Source organism: Eretmochelys imbricata, chromosome 9 (genome assembly GCF_965152235.1).
Source record: "Eretmochelys imbricata isolate rEreImb1 chromosome 9, rEreImb1.hap1, whole genome shotgun sequence".
NCBI classification, from domain to species: domain Eukaryota; kingdom Metazoa; phylum Chordata; order Testudines; family Cheloniidae; genus Eretmochelys; species Eretmochelys imbricata.
In genome coordinates, this window is record NC_135580.1 from 49326819 (window position 1) to 49346403 (window position 19585).

The following is a 19585-nucleotide window of genomic DNA, read 5'->3' on the forward strand; positions in this document are numbered from 1 at the left end:
GAATGGGAATTTTCAGCATCTCACGCCAGAGTAGTGCCAAACTCATCTTACCCTTCCTCCTGCTGGAAGGAGCAGGGGTCACTCATTTATTTAACAGCAGTGCAGTGCTGACTGCCCAACATTTCAAGGAGAAAGGACCCCTAGCATAAACCTTCTAGATCAAAGTGCTGTCAAGCTGGCTCTGCAATGGTTCCAGTCCAGCCTAGAGGGAAACCACGTCCTGATTCGGACAGACAACACTGACTGACATGGTTGTATTTGTGAATAACCGAGGGGAAACAAGGCGCAGAAGCAAATGAAGTCATACGATGAGTGGAACGCTTTCTCTTATACCTCAGAGTGATTCTTATAAAAGGAGACATGAACTAAAAGGCAGACTGGCTCAGCAGGCCCGAGGTCAACTCCTTCAAGTGGGTCCTGAATCAGGAGGTCTTCGGGTGAATTGTCCAAACATTCAGCCTTCTTTCAGAGTGATAGTCACAGGATCTGCCGTTTCCTTGGCAGAGAACCACCACGTAGCCAGATTCTTAGATCAGTCTAATTAGCCATGCTGGCAGTCAGGCTGCTTGTTCCACAGTGGGCCTTACTGCTCAGGTTGAGAGCCCTGACAAACTATCTATTCGATCCCTTCATGTCAGTGTCAGCATTCTTTGTCCATCAACACTTGCTTTGTGATAGCCCCCTCTGTGACCTTCTATGGGGCTCCCCTTTAGGGCTCAGGCCTCCAGAACCCGTTGTCCTCTCCCTCCATACTGCAAGTTTAGGGGTGCAGGCCCCCTGCAATTCACTGTGACTATCCCAGCAGGTCTGACCTTAGTCCTGCACCTGTAGGTCACTCTCGGGGACAGTGACAGGGCCAGCAATAACAAGCTGGCTTTCACAGAACCAGGGCATTTATTTTAGAACAAAAGCATTTCAGAAATAAACATAACATAGCATCTGTGTAGACTAGTTAACAGGTGTCACCCAGTGTCCAGGTGGAGCACTGATGGGTTCTAGGTCTCCACACCCTTCCAACAGAGTTAAACCCTCTTAGATACAGTCTCATGTCAATTTTGGATCTCTGACTCAGTTCAGGCTTCCCCCTTTGTACAAACTCTTGCTTTGGCTCCTGGGTTTCTTGAACCTGGTCTGAATTAGCATATACAATTCACTCAGGGCCTCTGGCATTGGTTTCCTGGCCTGGGATCTGCAGTAATTCCCCACCATGCTTTTAGTTGCTTGGGGAAGCTCAGTACCCCTCCCCTGTGGAACTAGAATCCAATATCTTGCTCACAAAGACACATAACATTGAAAGTTACCAAAGTTTATGACTAAACCTGGTCCCTAAAGTGTCTGGCATAGTCACGTTTTGGAAGTTTCCACACTTCCAGAGTCTCACCTCTGTCGATGTCCCGCCCCCTCTCCTCCAAGAAGTGGCCATAGCAATAGTACCTGACTAGCAGCCTAGGGGAGCCCACTGAGTCAGATGGTGCCTCTGCCCTTCTCTTGTAATTTCCATCTCTTATAACCCTGACATCTAACAAGCTGGCATATGCTAGTCCAGCTCTTCTTGGCTGGATCAGTAGCAGGCACTGTCAGGCTCCTGGTTACCCTATAAGCCTAAACCTAATATCTGGTGCTCTCACGGTGTCAGATTACCGTGGTGGTGGTTGCAGGTTTCTGCCATTGCGGGTTTTGCATAAGCCTCACTTTAGACAGAATGGGCCAGCATGGAGGGCTGGCTCTCCAGGAAGGGGCTGTCAGTACACAATGCTGCCAAGGGAGAAACTTCAGTCTTCCCTCAGAGCCAAATGCCTTTCGCCCAGGGCCAGGCACCTCTCACTAGAACTGTCTTCTGAGGTTTCCATGCTTCCAAGGGCTCACCTCTGTCACCATGCCCGTGATGCTCAGTTACAGGGAAACTTGTGTTTCCCCTACAGCTACTAGTGGGACAAGGGAGCTTGAGGCAGTTTGGAAAACACCAAGGAGCACAGGGCTGTGATTTTTTTTCCTTCATAGGCTCGCCCTCAGCGCCTTTCCAAAGCCCAAGGTGGAAGGGGCACATATTCTAGTGTGTGGACCAGTTTTTTCCCATTCCAGTTAGTCAGCTGGGGGCACAGGACTACTGTGCCTGGCCATGGTGCGGCTGGCTGACAAGTTGCAGGGCCCGCTGCCCTTGGAGCATGTTTAAGGGAAGGTTTTCTTCCTAGCCCAATGGCATCCAGGGCCATGTCAGTTACGTATACACCATAAACCCAAACTATGACTTCCTGCCTGGCTGTGCCCACAGGACCATGCCATCTGGCACCAGAAAACATATAGAGGATGCCATTGTTGTAGGTACCTGGTGTACAAAAAAAATGGCATCTTCTTCACAGCATGACCTTGCATGCAACACAGACACAAGGCCACGCTTTGCATGCAAGCGTAGCACTGTGTCTCTGTTCAGGTGGCTTTTTTAATCTGGCCCTACAGTTTGCTGCTGCCTTCTGGGAGGCCCATTTTGGGAAGCTTGCTAACAGATAACACCATGCTGTGATACTGCAGTTCCCCCTGACAAATGCAGCCTACTTATTTTAAAATGGGTTTGACCCAACTGCAGGTCTAATTGGTTTAATCCTAAAGTCGATCATGTCGCAAGAGTCTCTGAAAGGAATGACGACATGCTCATCTCATTCCAGTGCCCAAACTGCCTTGTGCAGTGCACTACTGATCCTAGTTATTTGCCCTGCAGAGGACAGACAGGTAGGGCCTGTGATCTTGGCAGACCACGTGCCAGCTCATGTCACAGGCCACCTAGCTTAATTGAACACTGATAACGCCAAAGCTGGAATCAGCTGGATCAACTGAGTGTTAGTATTGGTAAAAGAGGTATTAGCATTATAAGAATGGCTTTAGACTGCAGGGAATACTTGTAAATTGCTGTATGCATTAATCTCACTTATGACTGCTGTAGCCCTTAATGTAAGTTAATATTTGAGCTATTGTACTGTGAATTTCTGTGACCAGACACTAGAGACCCATTAATAGAGGTGAAATGCTGATCAACAGAAGTTGGTATGTCCAGCCCACCATGAATGGTCCATTGACCCACATAGGCACTATTGTGGGCCATGAATGAGGGCAAAAGACATTGTTCGGCTTCCTCCCATCAGTTGACTAGAGGGCAGGAGGGGGAATTAAAAATCACAAACAAAAGGAACACATCATTTCCATGCTGCTTGGAGGCCAAAGGTCAAAGGTTTTTTTTTTTTTTAGGCATAATCAAGAGATCCCCCAGTGTGAACTAGATTAGGCCGAAAGGACTTGATTTAGAGTATGTCTCTACTCGCATTAAAACACCCAGGGCTGGCCCATATAATCTGACTCAGGCTCGGCCTATACTAAACCTGCAGCTCTAGGCACATGCGCATTACCTCCCATGGAGTACGATGGGGACCATCCCTCTCCCTGATCAGCTAGCCTCCACCAAAAGGCACTGCTGAGTGGTGAATGGGAAAAGTGCTCACTGTGACAAAGTTCCAAGCCTAGAGTGGTGGGTCTCATGCTTCTGAGCGGATTCAGGGGCCTCAAAAACTCACTAAGGGCCCAATGTGACCTTCCTTTCACAGTGTAGTGGCAAGAGTCACAACCTATTGAGTTACTTTCATCACAGGCCAGTATGGGAGATACTCTCAAGGGGATCTCTGTAGAATATGGGGGAGGTGGGAACCTGGGCCCACCCTCTACTCTGGGTTCTGGCCCAGGGACCCTAATGATAACAGCTGGTGGCAGCTTTCCCTTCACCCCTGATGCTGCTTTGATTCCCTAGGCCACTTCCCTGTAGTCCTCTTTTCCCAGCGTCACCCTTACCTCAGGATTTCAGCAATGCTGCTTCTCCTCCAGTTCCTTTCACCTGGGCTCTTTCGAGAGAACTGGAAAGGAGAGCTTTTAAGCAGAATGAATGAGACCTTAATTGGTTCTAGCTGAAGAGCGAGACACACTCTATTTGTGGAGCCACGGATATCCTCCAAGAAACAGCGCATCTCATTCCTCTGCAGAGCGGGGATTGGGGTCGTGGACCCTGGAGCGTCTCCCAATTGGACCCCCCTGCCAGCCCCGTGGCCTATCGAGACGGGCAAGCATGGATCAGATCTTCTCTCCAGCACCTGTCCCACTGGCACCACACCACCCAACTCAGCACTAGGGACAATGGCCACGGGAGAACTGCAGCCCCCCTAATGGGCCAAGAGAGGGAAAAACAAAAACGGCCTCGCAGGGTCCCTCATAAAAAGAAAATGAGGCAAACCCGGGGGTGGCAGCAACAGGAGGAGGGAGGGAATAAAGGTTAAGGATAGGAGCAGGGGCTGGAACGGGGTCGGGGCAGGACACAAACCTAGGACATTGAGAAAAATAAGTGTCCCCATCCCCTCCCCTGACCTGACCCTGTTCCCATCCTAGGTTATCTTTCACAGGCCCACTCCTCCAGCGTTTGGCCGGACCCGTTCTCGGACCACCATTTGGTGGCCGTGACGGCCTCTCTTTCTTTGGAGAGGCCAGGGCTGGCCTATTGGCATTTCAGTAAAGCCCACATCCTCCAGCAGGCTGTTGTGGCGTCCTTCCGGGAGTTCTGGCTAGCCTGGTAGGATCAGAGGCGTGCCTTTCCCCTCAGCGCAGCGGTGGTGGGATGTGGGGAAGGTGCGCGCCTGGCTCTTCTGCTGTAGCCACACCCGGGGCGCCAGCAGGCAGAGGGATGTGTTGATAGAGCAGTTGGAATGGGAGGTTTTAGAGCTAGAGAGGCATCTGGCCACCAGCCCCGTGAATCCACCCATCTGTGGAGCATATTAGCAGAAGTGGGAGGAACTCCAGGCCCTTGACTATCTTCGGGCCTGGGGTGCCTTTGTTCGATCCCACATCCATCTCCTGCAGGAGATGCATCGCGGCTCCCGCTTCTTCTATGCCCTGGAGAAGAAGATGGGAGCTAAAAAGCAGATCATCTGCCTCTTGGCAGCTGATGGTACACCCCTCACGGATCTGGTGGAGATGTGCAAGAGGGCTCAGGTCTTCTACGCTAACCTTTTCTCCCCAGATCTAACCGATGCCAATGCCTGCGGAGTGCTTTGGGACGAACTCCTGACGGTCAGCACGGGCTACTGGGACCGGCTGGAGCTGCCTGTCACTCTGGCAGAGTTCTCGGAAGCCCTCTGTCTCATGTCCACCAATAAATCTCTGGGCATGGACAGGCTGACCATGGAGTTCTACCACGTGCTCTGGGACATCCTCAACCTGGACCTTGTCTTTGTCTGGGCTGAGTCCTTAGAGAGCAGGGTCCTCCCACTGTCATGCAGGCGAGCAGTGCTCGCCTTACTGCCAAAGAAGGAGGACCTCAGCGATCTCCAAAATTGGCGTCCCATCTCACTCCTCAGCACGGACTTCAAGGTCGTGGTGAAGGCCATCTCGCTGCAGCTGTGGTCTGTGCTGGTGGACGTGGTCTATCCTGACCAGACCTACACCGTCCCGGACCATACCATCTTTGATAATCTTTATCTGGTCCAGGATCTCTTGGAGCTTGGATTTAGTGATGGTCTGTCGTTTGCCCTCCTGTCTTTGGATCAGGAGAAGGCGTTCAACCAGATGGACCACGAGCATCTCCTGGGCACTCTGCAGGCATTCAGCTTCGGGCCCCCGTTTGTGAGGTTTCTCCAGGTGCTGTACGCTTCCGCAGAGTGTCTGGTCAGGCTCAATGGGACACTGACTGCACCTGTCAGCTTCAGGCGAGGAGTGCATCAAGGTTGTCTGCTGTCAGGTCAGCTGTATACTCTGGCCATTGAGCCCTTCCTCCATCTCCTTCATAAGAGGCTGACAGGGTTGGTGCCACATGAGGCAGAGGTGCGGCTGTTCCTGGCAGTGTATGCCAACGACGTGGTCCTGGACCCAGAAGACCTGATGTGGGTGGAGGCTTGCCAAGCTATTTATTCAGCAGCCTCCTCCACCCAGGTCAACTGGGTCAAGAGCTCGGGCCGGGTGGCAGGTGAGCTCCCTCCCACCCGCGCTTCAGCCCATCTGGTGGAGCGCGGGTCTGCTGCTTTATCTTGGCGTTTACTTTTCTGCCACACATCCGTCTCTACTGGAGAACTGGCCCGGTTTAGAGAGCAGGGTAACTGGGCTGTTGCAGGGCTGGACAGGACTGCTCCGGTGCCTCTCCCTTTGGGGGAGAGTGCTGGTCCTTAACCAACTGGTCCTGTCCATGCTCTGGCACTGGCTCAACACCCTGTACTCACCCCCCATGTTCCTGGCCAACCTCCAGAGGTTGGTTCTGGAGGTTTTTTGGCCGGGACTGCACTGGGTCTCTGCAGGGGTTCTCCATCTCCCCCTGGAGGAGGGAGGACAGGGCCTGACGTGTATGCACACACAGGTCCATGTCTTCCACCTCCAGACCCTGCAGAGACTCCTTTCTAGTGCAGGTGGCTTGTCGTGGAGCATATTGGTGCATGCCTTCCTCCGCCGTCTGCAGGGCTCCGATATGACCGGCAGCTCTTTTTTCTCCATCTGAGTTTTCTTCCGCGAGACCTCTCTGAACTGCTGGTCTTCTACCAGGACCTCCTCGGGGCCTGTGGCCACCGAGGGGTTAGATCTCCTCGCGGAGCCCCTGCTACACAATCCTCATCTTTGTGTGCAGGTGGCGGAGTCCCCCTTGGTGCGCTGGAGGTTGGTTCTGGCAGGAGTCACCAAGATCAGAGACCTCCTGGACTACGCCCTTGGGGGGTTGGGTGGATCCCCTGCTGCTCAGTCGGCACATGGGGCTCTCCACCCTTAAAACCTCCTGGTGCATTCTCCAGGAGGCGGAGGCAGCCCTGTCCCCTGCAGCTCGGGATTTCCTTGAGTGGGTCCTGCAAGAGGGTGCACCCCGCCCGCCCCTCACTCCAGGCCCTCCAGATCTTTCCATTGGTCCCCTGCCCCATGAGCCTTCCCGGCCTCCCCCTCCTCATACCCTGAGCTGGCTGCGTGTCTTGCAGCCGGTCTGTTTTCGAACCACATCAAGAGACCATCTATACGTGCTCGTGCTGCATACGCTTCATTTCCCCACCCTTATGTCCCACCCAGATATCAAGGAGCGGGACCTTTTACCAGCAGTAGAGGGTGAGGAACCCCAGTGAGCCAGTTTATATTCCATCTTAGTCCTGCGGCCTGCCGGGGATAGCAGCTGGCGGCTCCTCCATGAAGCCGTGAGCACGGGCATGTACTTGGCATGGTTCACTTCTGTCCCTGAAGCCTGTCCCTTTTGTGGCGTGAGGGAGACCCTGCTGCACGCGTATCTTCAGTGCACCAGGCTGCAGCCCCTCGAGTACCTCTTATTGAGGTTCTGGCTGCACTTCTCCCCCCCACTTGTTTGTTTATGCACACCCGATTTGAGGCCCCACGAAGTCACAGGACCACCTTGTCAAACTCCTCCTGGCCATGGCCAAGGTGGCCATTCATAACACCAGGGAGAGGAGGTTGTGGGAAGGGGGGCGGGGGGACTGTGACTGTGAGGCTGTTTTTCGTTCCTTTATCTGTTCACGAATCCGGGGAGAGTTCCCCTGGGCAGCATCTGCTGGCTCTCCCAATACCTTTGAGGAGCAGTGGGCGCTGTCCAGGGTTCTCTGGTTGGTGTCTCCTTCTGGTTCCCTAGTTTTGGCCCTCTGACCCCCACACCTGTTCCTGTTATTGCCTTTGCTGTCCCCTGAACTCAGTTGGGTTCTAGGTTTAGTAGCCCCTCCCTAGACTGTGGGAGGGGCTTTTAGCAGTGAGAGAGCTAGTATTCTCTTAGATCCTTCTGGACTGTCTGTCACATCACCCACCGCTTCTGTTGACATTTCATTCACAACAGTGGGGGCAGGACAGGCCCCTCCCCCTCCCGAGATAGACAACAATACTCACTGTGCTCCATTGCAGCTGTCTTCAGATATAGGTGGAGAGGGTCAGTAACAAGTCAGTTTTGAGAAGAGGGAGGCAAAAATCATGGGATAAGATTTAAAATGACCCTGATTAGTCAACATTATTCCCCACACTTTGCAGAAACACTTTTCTTTGTCCTCAGGCACCAGCCAAGAGGGGTGGATTTGCAGATGGGAGGCTCAGTCAGAAAACAGTTACACAGCAGCAGATAGTACACAGCCGCACAGCACAAGGGGGCGGTGTGTTAAGACCTAAAATAGAAGTGGCTGAAATGTGGCAAAAATTAACTATTAACCCACTAGATTGACCCAAATGGGGTACAGCTGAGTTGTTCCAGTCATGAGAGAAATCTTCACACCGTCTTAAAGCAGAGGTGACAACAACCCCAAGGGCAGGGAGGAACAGTATGGGGCTAATAGAGCCCCAATGCCATGCTGGAGAAGTAGCTTTCCCCCCCCCCACAATGCTGGGTGCACCTTACTCACCCCCAAGCAGAGCGCAGAAACAGATGGTTCACAAATGAGTGAGAATGATTAGAAGCTAGGCGCCGAGTCCATATGACAAGTGATGGGACGGCTCTGCCAGCTGAGGCCTGATTGCCGATGGCTGTGACCCCTTTGTGTTGCCAGAGGGCCACAGGAAGCCACTGGGGCCAATCTCCAGCCCCAAACTCCAAGTTTCTGACATGTTTTTTTAAAGATTATTTTAACTACAACTCTGGTCATGCAATATTTATGCTGAAGCTGCACTGCACATCTGTCCTCTGCTGTGTCTGCAAGTCTAGGTAAGAAGCACCCAAGAACATCATAACTAGGAGAGGAAATAATTTTTAGCAAGTCATTTGGTGTTATGTCATTATAAACTTTTCTTCTGGGTTAAAAGCAAGGTGGATGGAGTAATATTTACTCTTTGGTACTAATGTACCTTTTAAGCTTCATGCCTCTGAACCCTATTTCTAAAAGTAATCTTCCTTTTGATCGCCCTCACTGGCTGATGGCTGTACTTTGCATCTTTCCTGCCAGTCCTACATAGCTGACTGGCAAAACCAGTGACTGAAATAGAAAGCAATCTGCAGGTCACAAATTCCTCGCCACTCATTTACTGCATTCAGAGTTTTTAAGGCCAGAAGGAGCCATATGAGAGTCTAGTCCAGGAGTTCTCAAGACATGTTTGGGTGGCCTTAGCGTGCAGCCACCAACTCTTGCTGGGGGCTGCTCTGGCAATTTTTCGTAAAATGCTTAATTAACTTTAGGCCAAACAAATAAGTATGCACATAAATTACAATGATTTGGACATGTGTATTTATGTAGGGGTTTTTTGCAGACTCAATAATAAAAAATAATGTACAGTTGTCTATTCTTTACTGGGCCTAAACAGAATAGAAACAACATAAGGTGCTTTGCACATTCTTGTGTTTTTGTTGGTTTTTTTTGGCTGCCTTTAAAAAAAAATTGCTAGCTAGTAAGGCTGCTGCTGTGAAAATTATTATTTGTATGTATCACTTTTCACAGCAGACTTACTAGCTAGCTGGGAGACAGTGAAACGTGATAAACAAACATACAAATATCGCTTTTCACAGCAGACTTATGCAGCCCTGGCAAGCCAGAATTAAGCCGTGGATGGAGAGGTGGGTAGGGAGGCAGTGGGGGCCAGGATGATGGGGAGGGTGAGCCCAGGGCTGGAGCCCAAAGCCCCCCAGCTGGGGGATGTAGCCTGAAGCCCTGTGGCCAGGGGCTGGTGCCTGCCATCCCAGGGCTGAAGCCAGAAGCCCAAGCCCCACCACCCCGGGAAGGTGGGGAACTCACACCAGCTGCCTGTTCCTCTGGCATTGTGGCTTCAGAGGAAGGCTGGGCCCAACTCCTGCTGGCAGCCCTGGGTGAGGAGCCACTATCCAGGAGGCTGTGGCTGCAAAAAATGCCTCTGGGGGCTGCGGGTAGCCACATTTGAGAAACACTAATATAGTCTGACCACTTGCACAAAACAGGTCATAGAATGCCACCCAGTTATTCCTGCTTCAAGCCTATAATTTATTTGACTACTTGTGCATAATTTAAAGAGGCATCCAGTCTCAATTTAAAAACCATGATGGAGAATCCACCACATCACTACATAAATTGTTCCAATAGTTTTACATCACTGCTAAGAAGGTGTACCTGCCTTTTGTCTGAGTCTGTCTCGCTTCAGCTTCCAAATATGGGACCTTGTTATGCCATGTTCTGCTAGATTAAAAAGATCTCTACTATTAGAAATCCCTTCCCCATGTAGGAACTTGTAGACCATGATCAAGTTACTGCAACCTTTCTCTTAGATAAACTAAATCAACTGAGCTGCTTTACTCTCTCACTATATGACCTGATTTCCAGACCTCAGATCATCTTGTAGCTCTTTTCTGAATCCTTTCCAATTTGTTAACATCCTTTTGGAAGCATGGACACCAGTATCTCACTTATGTAAATTTAAGTCAGAACTTGTGTTGTTTAAACTTTCACACAATGTTTGTGATCAAGGCTCCAATGCTGCAAGATACTGAAGCACGTGACTTCAACACAGGTACTTCTGCCCAGAAAGTTAGACGTCTTGCTGAATTGGGGCCAGAGTGATTGTTTCTTTACCGAATAGAACTGTGAAACCCGTCACTCTAATATGTGGAATACAGAGTTACTTAAGACAAGCTGTGCTGCAGTGGTTTAGTATTTTATTAAAGAGGAAATACATACACCTGAAAGAGGACACTCCTCAGTCACTCAAATTAGAACGTGTAACTTTGATATCAGAAAGGTATTTTTTAAAAGAAATCTACCTAAGCCTGTGCTTGTGCAAAAGAAAACAAATCACATTTATTTAAGAAAGTAGTATTTTTCTGAAGTAGTACACACAGAGTGATCTGTTCAGAGTCTGGTTCAAGAACTGAACATAAATTTGAGAAATGCATTATAGAATTAGCTGTTACAACATTTCCCCAAATCTTGCCCTTCCCTATCCCCAAGCACTCCACTAAAATCCATGGGGTGTAATACAAGTTAGGATTTAGCCCATTGTGCTTAAGACTTTTAAACAGATCATGGTAAAGAGACACACACACTAATTACTAACAGTTTGGAAAGAAATGTATCCTGACACAATGATATGGAATCTGTGTCACCAGAGGAAATTAAGTTAATCTTAGTCATGACCACCCAACTATTTTTCCCTAGACACTACTATAGCCCTGCTGACAGCAGACGTGCTCGTGTAAATTCAAAGGAAGAAGGGGAGGTCTCCCCCTTCAGATTACTGAGCGCTCAGGTTACCCTTTTCAATATTCTATTCCCTCACCAAAATATAATTTGTAATTATTTCCACTGTTCTCTCCAACAGGGCCCCTCTGACAATGTTAGATCCCTGAAAATACACTTAGACATCAACAGGAAGAACCCCTCCAGGGGGCTAAGTCAGCCAGGCAGGCCACAAGATGACAGATTTTCAGATTCTTCAGAGTCTCAAATTACATTTGAAGGATTATAATACAAATTCAATAGCATTAATTAAATTAATGCTTAAGACAGACCGCCACCAAGTAAAAACCCTGGTTACCCAAGAAAGACTAATCCCATATTAAAAAAAACAAACCCCATTTAAATAGCTTTTTCTACAATCTTCCTTTAAATGTCAACCAAACAGCATGTTTCTTTAAGTGCTTGGTAAGACTGTATCTGCTCATGCACAAGGGCCGAATTCCTCATCTGTTTAACAAGCATTGCACTGTTTATATACTTCATCAAAACTATAAAACCTATTATTTCTCCTCTCAAAGTGTTATTTTAGTCAAAAAGTACAATATTACTTTATATAACAATTCATGTTAAATTCCTACCACACACACTGTTGTCTAAATATTTTCTAAAGGTGTTGATTACAAAGTGTATAAAAATTAGCAATAAGTCAGGATACAGTGGTAAAGATTTTTCCATTCTACAACATAGAATAAGAGATTCTAGTATTGATAACTAAACCTGTACGTTTATATATCCTTATTCTCTCCAATAATTTTGAAAGGTAAATAGCAAACAAAAGAATTACAAGAAGGCTATGTTTACAGTCAGAAGCAGAACTGTTATTATGACTATACCTAACTGGTTCAGTCGTACAGAACTTTTCAAAGAACGATACATTTAGAGGTTGTCAAGGGACTGACGCATAAGGTCAGAAAAATGTTTATTTTCCCATCTTGCTTAAGTTTCATTTAGAATCCATCCATGTCTAACTGTTGAACTGGCTAGAGAGTACCTCTTTAGGATTCTCCAGCTAAAATACACACATACAAACGAAGGTGTCACAGACGTGTATTTCTTAATAGCACGACTATTGGTAACTGTAACCCAGTATGGTTTAACAACGCTATAACAGATACATGTACATTGGGTCTTTAAAGCTTAGTTAAGGTAGATAATCCTTGTTTATCAAGATTTTCATCTAATCAGTGCCAATAAATTAAAATTCGGAGGAAATGGCATAAATACATTTAAGAGGTCAAATTAGAAAGAAGGGCTTGAGGAAAAGTGTTAGACCAATTAGCCATTTTCTGTCCTGCAACTCTTCACCCCAATCTGTTGTCTTTAGAGCTTGCCTTAAAGACAGTCAGACACGTTCAGACCTGGTCTTAGCAATGGCAGTAGTTTGGACCAATTAAACTAAACCCTAATCAAACCAAAGATAATGCAAATATTCAGACAAAGGGCAGAACCGAACTATTCGTTCATCTATCCCACCCCCCTTTCAATGCAGGATGGTTCTTCACAGAACATTCATGTTATTTTAGAACAATTTCTGATTGAGCTCTCTCCTTTAGCTGTCACTTCACAGCTAAATCCAGAGTAGCCTGTTTTACAACCGAAATCTTCACCTAAAATAAAAACAAAAACTAGCGCCGTTCTTTTTTGTTTAAGTCAGAAGAAAGAATGGCTGGCTCTGGCTAAACGACGTATTGGCAGCAAAACAATTCACTCATCAGTGGAGTTTAGCTCAATCCCTGGCTTTTGAGTTATCAGGAGTTCAGCTATTGTGGATGTATTACGCATAGCCTGGAAGAGGGTAGGAGGCACTTTGCACTGCTCTCTCACAAGCTGGAAGAGGAGGAAACTGAGAGGGTTTGAAAGGAATCACATCTGGACTGGAGAAAGGGGTGTGCTATCGGGGGAGCCTTTGGGAGGAGGACAGAGGAAGTACTTCGGATCTCCAACTGGGCGTAGATGTATGCGTTTGTGTGACAGAAGGAGAGAATAAAGACTTCTCGGCCATCAGGCCAACTGCATAACCTTCCCCATGCTGCTTTGTAATATCCCCTGTGCTGTGAAAGTACATCATAAATGTCCCGATAGAGGAAAACAGCAGGAGGGTGCGAGTCCTGTTACAATTAACTGCAAAGGAAGTGACCCAGACTAAGATAAGGCCCACTTTGTCATAAAAGCCATATAATTTTTTAACATTGCTTAAATGTAGAAGTGGGAGATCCGATTAGTGAAGGAGTGCATTAAAATTAATTGGTAGAATTAGTTATTCAAATAACTAACTCACTGATGTGTAAGTCTTGGTACTGCTCTTCTGTGAGGAGGTTGAAAAGTCTCAAGTGCAATGGGAAAAAGGACTTGTCAGAAAGAAAGCAAATATAAATGCTATAAAAGCAATATTGGTTAGTGTACGCAGGACTGATTCTAACATGGCATGTCACACTGTGGTTTCTATAGTCTCGATCACTTCCAGTTCACATGGTGAGGGCAACAGAAGGGGGCATTCGTCTGGCTCCCAACTGCTATCTGGATTATAATCTTCTTCAGAACTTAGCTCGGCCCCCTCTTCAGTGTCCTCATCACATGACTCCATAAAGGGAACCCCAACAGCATTGATCCCAGAGTCCTCGGAGCTGGAAGGGGAAGAGCAGGGATCTATTTTTGGTTTATTGCTCTCTCTTGAAATTAAGGCATTGCGAACAGCAAGCTCCTCAGGCTTCATTTTATGGGGCGCAGCGGGAGGCTGCCGCTGGACATAGCACATCTTCCCATTGATGCATTTCACACGATAATTGTCGATAAAAAGGTCGGAAATTGTGCAGTATCGTGGGGAGTCGGGGGGTAATGGCAGTTGGAAGACAGGTGCAAACTTCAAGAAGCGTTCAGTGAGCGAGACCGAGATCTGAATGGTGTTTGTGGATTCCCTAGGTCGGATAGGTATTTCAGTGCTGGGAAGCTGTCCCACAGGAGTCATTGGCTGATAGACGTATTTACCTGCATAAAGAGAGTTAAAAACCATAATTGCTACAAACAGATTATATCATCTTATTATTATTAGTTCATCAATACAGAACAAAAATACATGGTGTTTCACCAAACTGGTTTAAAAAAAAACAAAAGAAAGCAGTCAGAAAACTCCTGTGAAAAATATTTCACATTAATCTTGTCTTTTAAACAGGGATCAGTTCTGACAGATATTTCCTTTGGTGAACTGAATCATTTTAACATTAATTAGTCTGTTCTTTGTCAAAGTGAGTTTATTTTATTCGTGTATTTGCATTTCCCTTTCTCTAGTCTCAAAACGGCCTCTATGTAGTTAGCAGATGGAATTTTAAGGCAGAAAATAAGGGAACTCCAAAGCTCTTGGAGTGCCTATGGCATTTTGATTATCTGGCTATGTAATAAGAAAATAGGGTTCTGTTGGTTGTATAGCGGACTCCAACACTGTAGAGCTACGCTAAAGAAAGAAATAAGGAGAAAGAGCTGAAAACCAGTACTTTGTTATGAAAGACAGAAATCTGAGACTACTTCAAAGGACCATAAAATGCAGCAATTAGTTTACATAATTACCTTTTAAAAGGTTTAAGTCTTACTATGATTTTCACAAACTATAAAGCTCAATTACAGAACAGTTACAAGCACGGGGGGGGGGGTATCTAAGAAGAAAAAATTAAGCTATAAATTATTAAAATTTCTAATGCCAGAGCTGTAAGTAGGTAAGCAGGAGGAAAGCAAACAAAGTAGCCATTATGTGCTTAACAACAGCTCAGGCAGTGTAGACATCCACCATCGGTGGAGAAGGAACACTGTTTATCCTACATCTTTTTTTCCCTACAAGTACCCTGGACTCTAAACTAACACAGCTGAGCTGTACGGACATCCACATAACTTCTGTTCGGAAGGGGGCACATCCTACCATGAGTAATGGACTGCCTGTGCTCAGCCAAGCCTGGGTGTGCAGTATGAAGTTACCATCTTTTGGTCCAGAGGCAAAGTACCATACAGGCACACATGGTCATATACCAGAGCAAATGTTTAAGTGTGTAAGCAAGAAATTGAATATCAAAGACATGGATTTTTGTTGCAATTCCCCTCATTAGCATCTTGGTCTTTTTGACTCTCTAGAAGTCTGCCATTCCCAGTCCTGTGGCTTAACCATTCATAGTCAAAAACACATTTCACGATGTATTTCATTTGAATCTCAAAAAAATCTCCCACTTACAGGGGGCACTGGAGCCTCTCTAACTGGATTGTTTCTAGCTGTATTTAGTTTGATTTCTATATTTGCTTTGGGAATTCTTTTAAACATGGGACCGTATGACCTTTCTTGCAGAGCAATTTGTCTTTTTATGTAAGTACAGGGCCTACCATAAGCCATTCTTTAGCAGATTACGGGTGCTTGCCTTTTGAGGCTGCTAACCACAAGGGGCTTTTGAGCAAGGGGACTGTTTCAAGGTGAATGGAAGGCATTTCCTCTCATTCTTATTATGAAGATGTAGCTTAAAAGGAAATACAGTTATTAGACAGCTTGCTGATGACGAGGTGCAGCACTGCCTAACAAGGTTCAAAACACAGATTTTGTCTTTAAAGCACAGGATTCTTTATTATTTCCGTCAGTGCAAACATACAGCACACACGTGCAGAACAGAGACTCAGGACTCTGTGAGAACAGTGTCAGACCACAGCAACCCCAACCGGCCAGGGCAGGGCATGTCTAAATATTACAACCTCTAGGAGACACAGAGCTGGACCTAATGACACATCGATGGTTTAGGAGTAGCAGCTGTGTTAGTCTGTATTCGCCAAAAGAAAAGGAGTACTTGTGGCACCTTAGAGACTAACCAATTTGTTAGTCTCTAAGGTGCCACAAGTACTCCTTTTCTTTATCCATGGTTTAGTAGGTCTTGCAAATAGTCTCCTACCTCTGTACAAGCTGGGAGTCATGAAGATTTAGGTGCATTTTTAAACTCTCAACTTGGCCTACGTCCTGATCATCCTTTTCAAAAGCCCTAATGTGTTACAAGGGTGTGAATTATCACTACGAACAGTGTCACACCAAACTCTCTTCACTTCGACCCTATCCTGGTTCAGCGCTAGGCCTGGTACCAGCAGCGGAATTGATGACTGGATCGTTTGTAGCCATCCCAGTACTGAGTGCTGTGGAGCGTAATATCAGATTCCAAGGCCAGAAGGGACCATCATCTGTGATCATCTAGTCTGATCTCCTGTGTAACACAGGCCAGAGAACTTCCTCAGAATCATTCCTTGAGCAGAACCTTTAGAAAAACAGCCAAACGTGTTTTTAAAATTGTCAGTGATGGAGAATCCACCAAAACCCTTGGTAAATTGTTCCAATGGTTAATTACTCTCACTGTTAAAAATGTAATGTTTTATTTTTAGTCTGAATTTGTCTAGCTTCAACTTCCAGCCATGAGATTGTGTTAGACCTTTCTCTGCTAGATTAAAGAGCCCACTATTAAATCTTTGTCCCCCATGTAGATCAAATCACTCCTTAACCTTCTCTTTATTAAGCTAAATAGATCGAGCTTTTTGAATCTATAATTACAAGGCAGGTTTTCTAATCTTTTAATCATTCTCATGGCTCTTCTTTGAACCCTCTCCAATTTATTAACATCCTTCTTGAATTCTGGGCACCAGAACTGGGACAGGACTCCAGAAGCTGTCAAACCAGTGAACTAACAGACATTGGACATGAGCATGGGCATAGAGACAAAAGAGATTGTGTGACAGCTCCCTCTAGCATCCCAGATTTGCTTCTCTTTGATCCTTCTCACAGGAAGGATATGTCCCACTCATAGATTTCACATACTTGTGTGGAGAGTTGTACCCTCAATGGAAATCCTCACATATGATCAGATATATGAGGTCCCCGAGCAGTGGTATGATATCCTGGATGAAACAAGGTTTTCCTGCTCACTGATTCTGGGGGCTTGTGGGCATTCCAGTGCAGCTACCCATTGCTCTCTTGCTGCTCCCTGCTGCTTTTTTTGGAGAGGGGAAGAAGAGGACTTCCCTTTCTCTCTGCTCTCAAGAAAGATGGTTTCTTCCCATCCCACAAACCCTGAGTCCAGAGCACTCAACATTCCTGCCACCAGTTTAGGATCAGCCAGACAGAAATTGTGGCAAAACAAGCACTTCTGCAATTGCCCCTGAGCCCACTGCCATGGGTGACAAGTGAAAATGCAATGGGCTTTTCAGAAGAGATCATGAGAGCCAGCCTGAAAGTGAAAAACTAGTGTTGCAAAAAAAATTCTACATTGTTTTTGTTTAGAAGAGGTCGTAACAGACCCAACTGGGGGTTTCAAAAGTGTTTACATGAATCTGCCCGATGTTTGCCATTCAAAATGACCATCACACTTTAAGTTTACCTAAAACCAGATTTTTGGTGAACAAAAATTTTCAATTGTGTGTTTAATAGGGGTTTTTTTTTAATTGTGAAAGGCACAAAAATTTTCAAAAACATTGATTTTTTGGTGAAAAAATTCATTAAAAAAAGGACTTTTTTTTTTGGTTAATTAAAGAAAAAACTTTTCATTTGAAAAATTTTGGCTGGCTCTAGTTTACACACAGTAGGTTGTTGTTTGTTTTCTAAAACCAACCACACTAGAAAACCAGGAACAAAGGACACATTTTAAGGTTATTATACCAAAGAAAATCCAGATTAAAAAAAAATACACTTCTACCCAATAGTCTACCACCACTTACTGCAGAGTGTGTAATTCTGACAGACAAGTCCATTGTGCCATCAGTGTCTTCCAAAATAAAAACTTAGCGATGAAGTTTCTTAACACACATACAAACAAAATCGAACTGCTTTGTATTGGTTATTTTTAGTTTTTTTCCTCACAGAACAAGGACAGTGACTGCCCTTCGCTGAGTTTTCACTGCACACTTGGCTGGACACTTTACCATTCAGCAGGTTGAACTGATGGGAATACTGACTTTACACGATGACCCCTGGAGAATTTGGAGTAGGGTCTCCCTATGCTCTAACCCTTCCGGCCACTGACCCTGACTCCCTGGCTCAGCTATGACTGTTAGACTAGCAGAAAGGCAATTTATGAGCCCAACATTTCAAGTGTATTATGTCCCCTTTTTTAACTGAGCCCACATTTCCCTACTTCTACCATACCAAGGTCCCTGGACTTTGTTGCCTTCAGAAAGAGTACCAACACATTCATTGTTTTCTGCTGAACATGGGGAAGAGCTGCTGACAAATGACCACGGTGGGTTGGCCATTCCTGACACTGCTGTTTAACAACCTGATCAATGACACTGTACACGACAGGACTCTCCATCTCCTGAGTCAGGAGCAGTATGGGATCTGCCACTGAAAATGTGTTTCAACCCACCTGTCACAGGCAGTGGGGGTGCCAGTAGCAGCTGCGAGGCTCAGGCTTTGATCTCTCTCAAGCAACCCCAGGAGCTCCCTTTCTGGTACATTAGGAAGGGTCTCCTTCACCCATGTGCATGGCACTATGCACACCTGTGCACCAGTGTCCCATTATGCCGCTGCTTTAACCCCATTCAAAGGGCATCAAATAGGGTTGCCAACTTTCTACTCGCATAAAACCGAACACCCTTGCCCTGCCACTCCTCTGAGACCCCGCCCCCCACTCACTCCATCCCCCCTTTCTTCTGTCGCTCGCTCTCCCCACCCTCACTCACTCATTTTCACCGGGCTGGCTCAGGGGGTTGGGCTACAGGAGAGGGTGAGGGCTCTGGGGTGGAACCAGAAATGAGGGGTTCAGGGTGCAGGAGGGGGCTCTGGGCTAGAGCTGAGAGGTTCAGAGTGTGGGTCTCTGGGCTGGGGAAGGGGGTTGAGGTGCGGGGTGGGGCTGAGAGATAAGGGGTTTGGGGTGAAGGAGGGTGCTCTGGGTTGGGACCAAGGGGTTCAGCGGGCGGGAGGGAGATCAGGGCTGGGGCAGGAGATTCGGGTGCAGGAGGGGTGAGGGCTCTGGGATGGAGCCGGGGATGATGGGTTTGGGGTGATCTTGACAAACTGGAGAAATAGTCTGAAATAAATAGGATGAAATTCAGTAAGGAACAATCAATTGCACAAATACAAAATGGGAAATGATTGGCTAGGAAGGAGTAGTGAAGAAAAAGTATCTGGGGGTTATAGTGGACCTGAGAGGTTGTGAGCATGTTGTAAGCACGACCTGAGAGGTAATTCTTCCACTCTACTCAGCACTGATAAGGCCTCAATTAGAGCAGTGTGTCCAGTTCTGGGCACCACACTTCGTGAAAGACGTGGAAATTGGAGAAAGTTCAGCGGACAGCAACAAAAAAGATTAAAGATCTAGAAAAAACAGAGGTGAAAGTATGCCAGTACGGGCTGGTACAGCATACCGGTAAGAAAGTGGCCGAAGCGTTCAGTACAAATGGGTGAAACAGGC

General features: G+C 46.7%; 1 protein-coding gene across 2 annotated transcripts in view; it reads right to left on the bottom strand.

Moving 5' to 3' along the window:
* The window catches only part of C9H3orf70 (chromosome 9 C3orf70 homolog), a 70234-nt gene that overhangs the window by 21898 nt on the left and 28751 nt on the right, over positions 1–19585 (bottom strand). The window contains exon 2 of one of the 2 annotated variants that reach the window (XR_013347041.1): positions 13453–14159. Coding sequence is in view for 1 of the 2 variants with exons in the window: in XM_077825654.1 (XP_077681780.1) it covers positions 13603–14159 (557 nt within the window). In the remaining variant the exon portion in view is untranslated. Of the gene's footprint in view, positions 1–10577; positions 14160–19585 lie in introns of those variants that run through there. The other variant, XM_077825654.1, reaches the window with a different exon arrangement.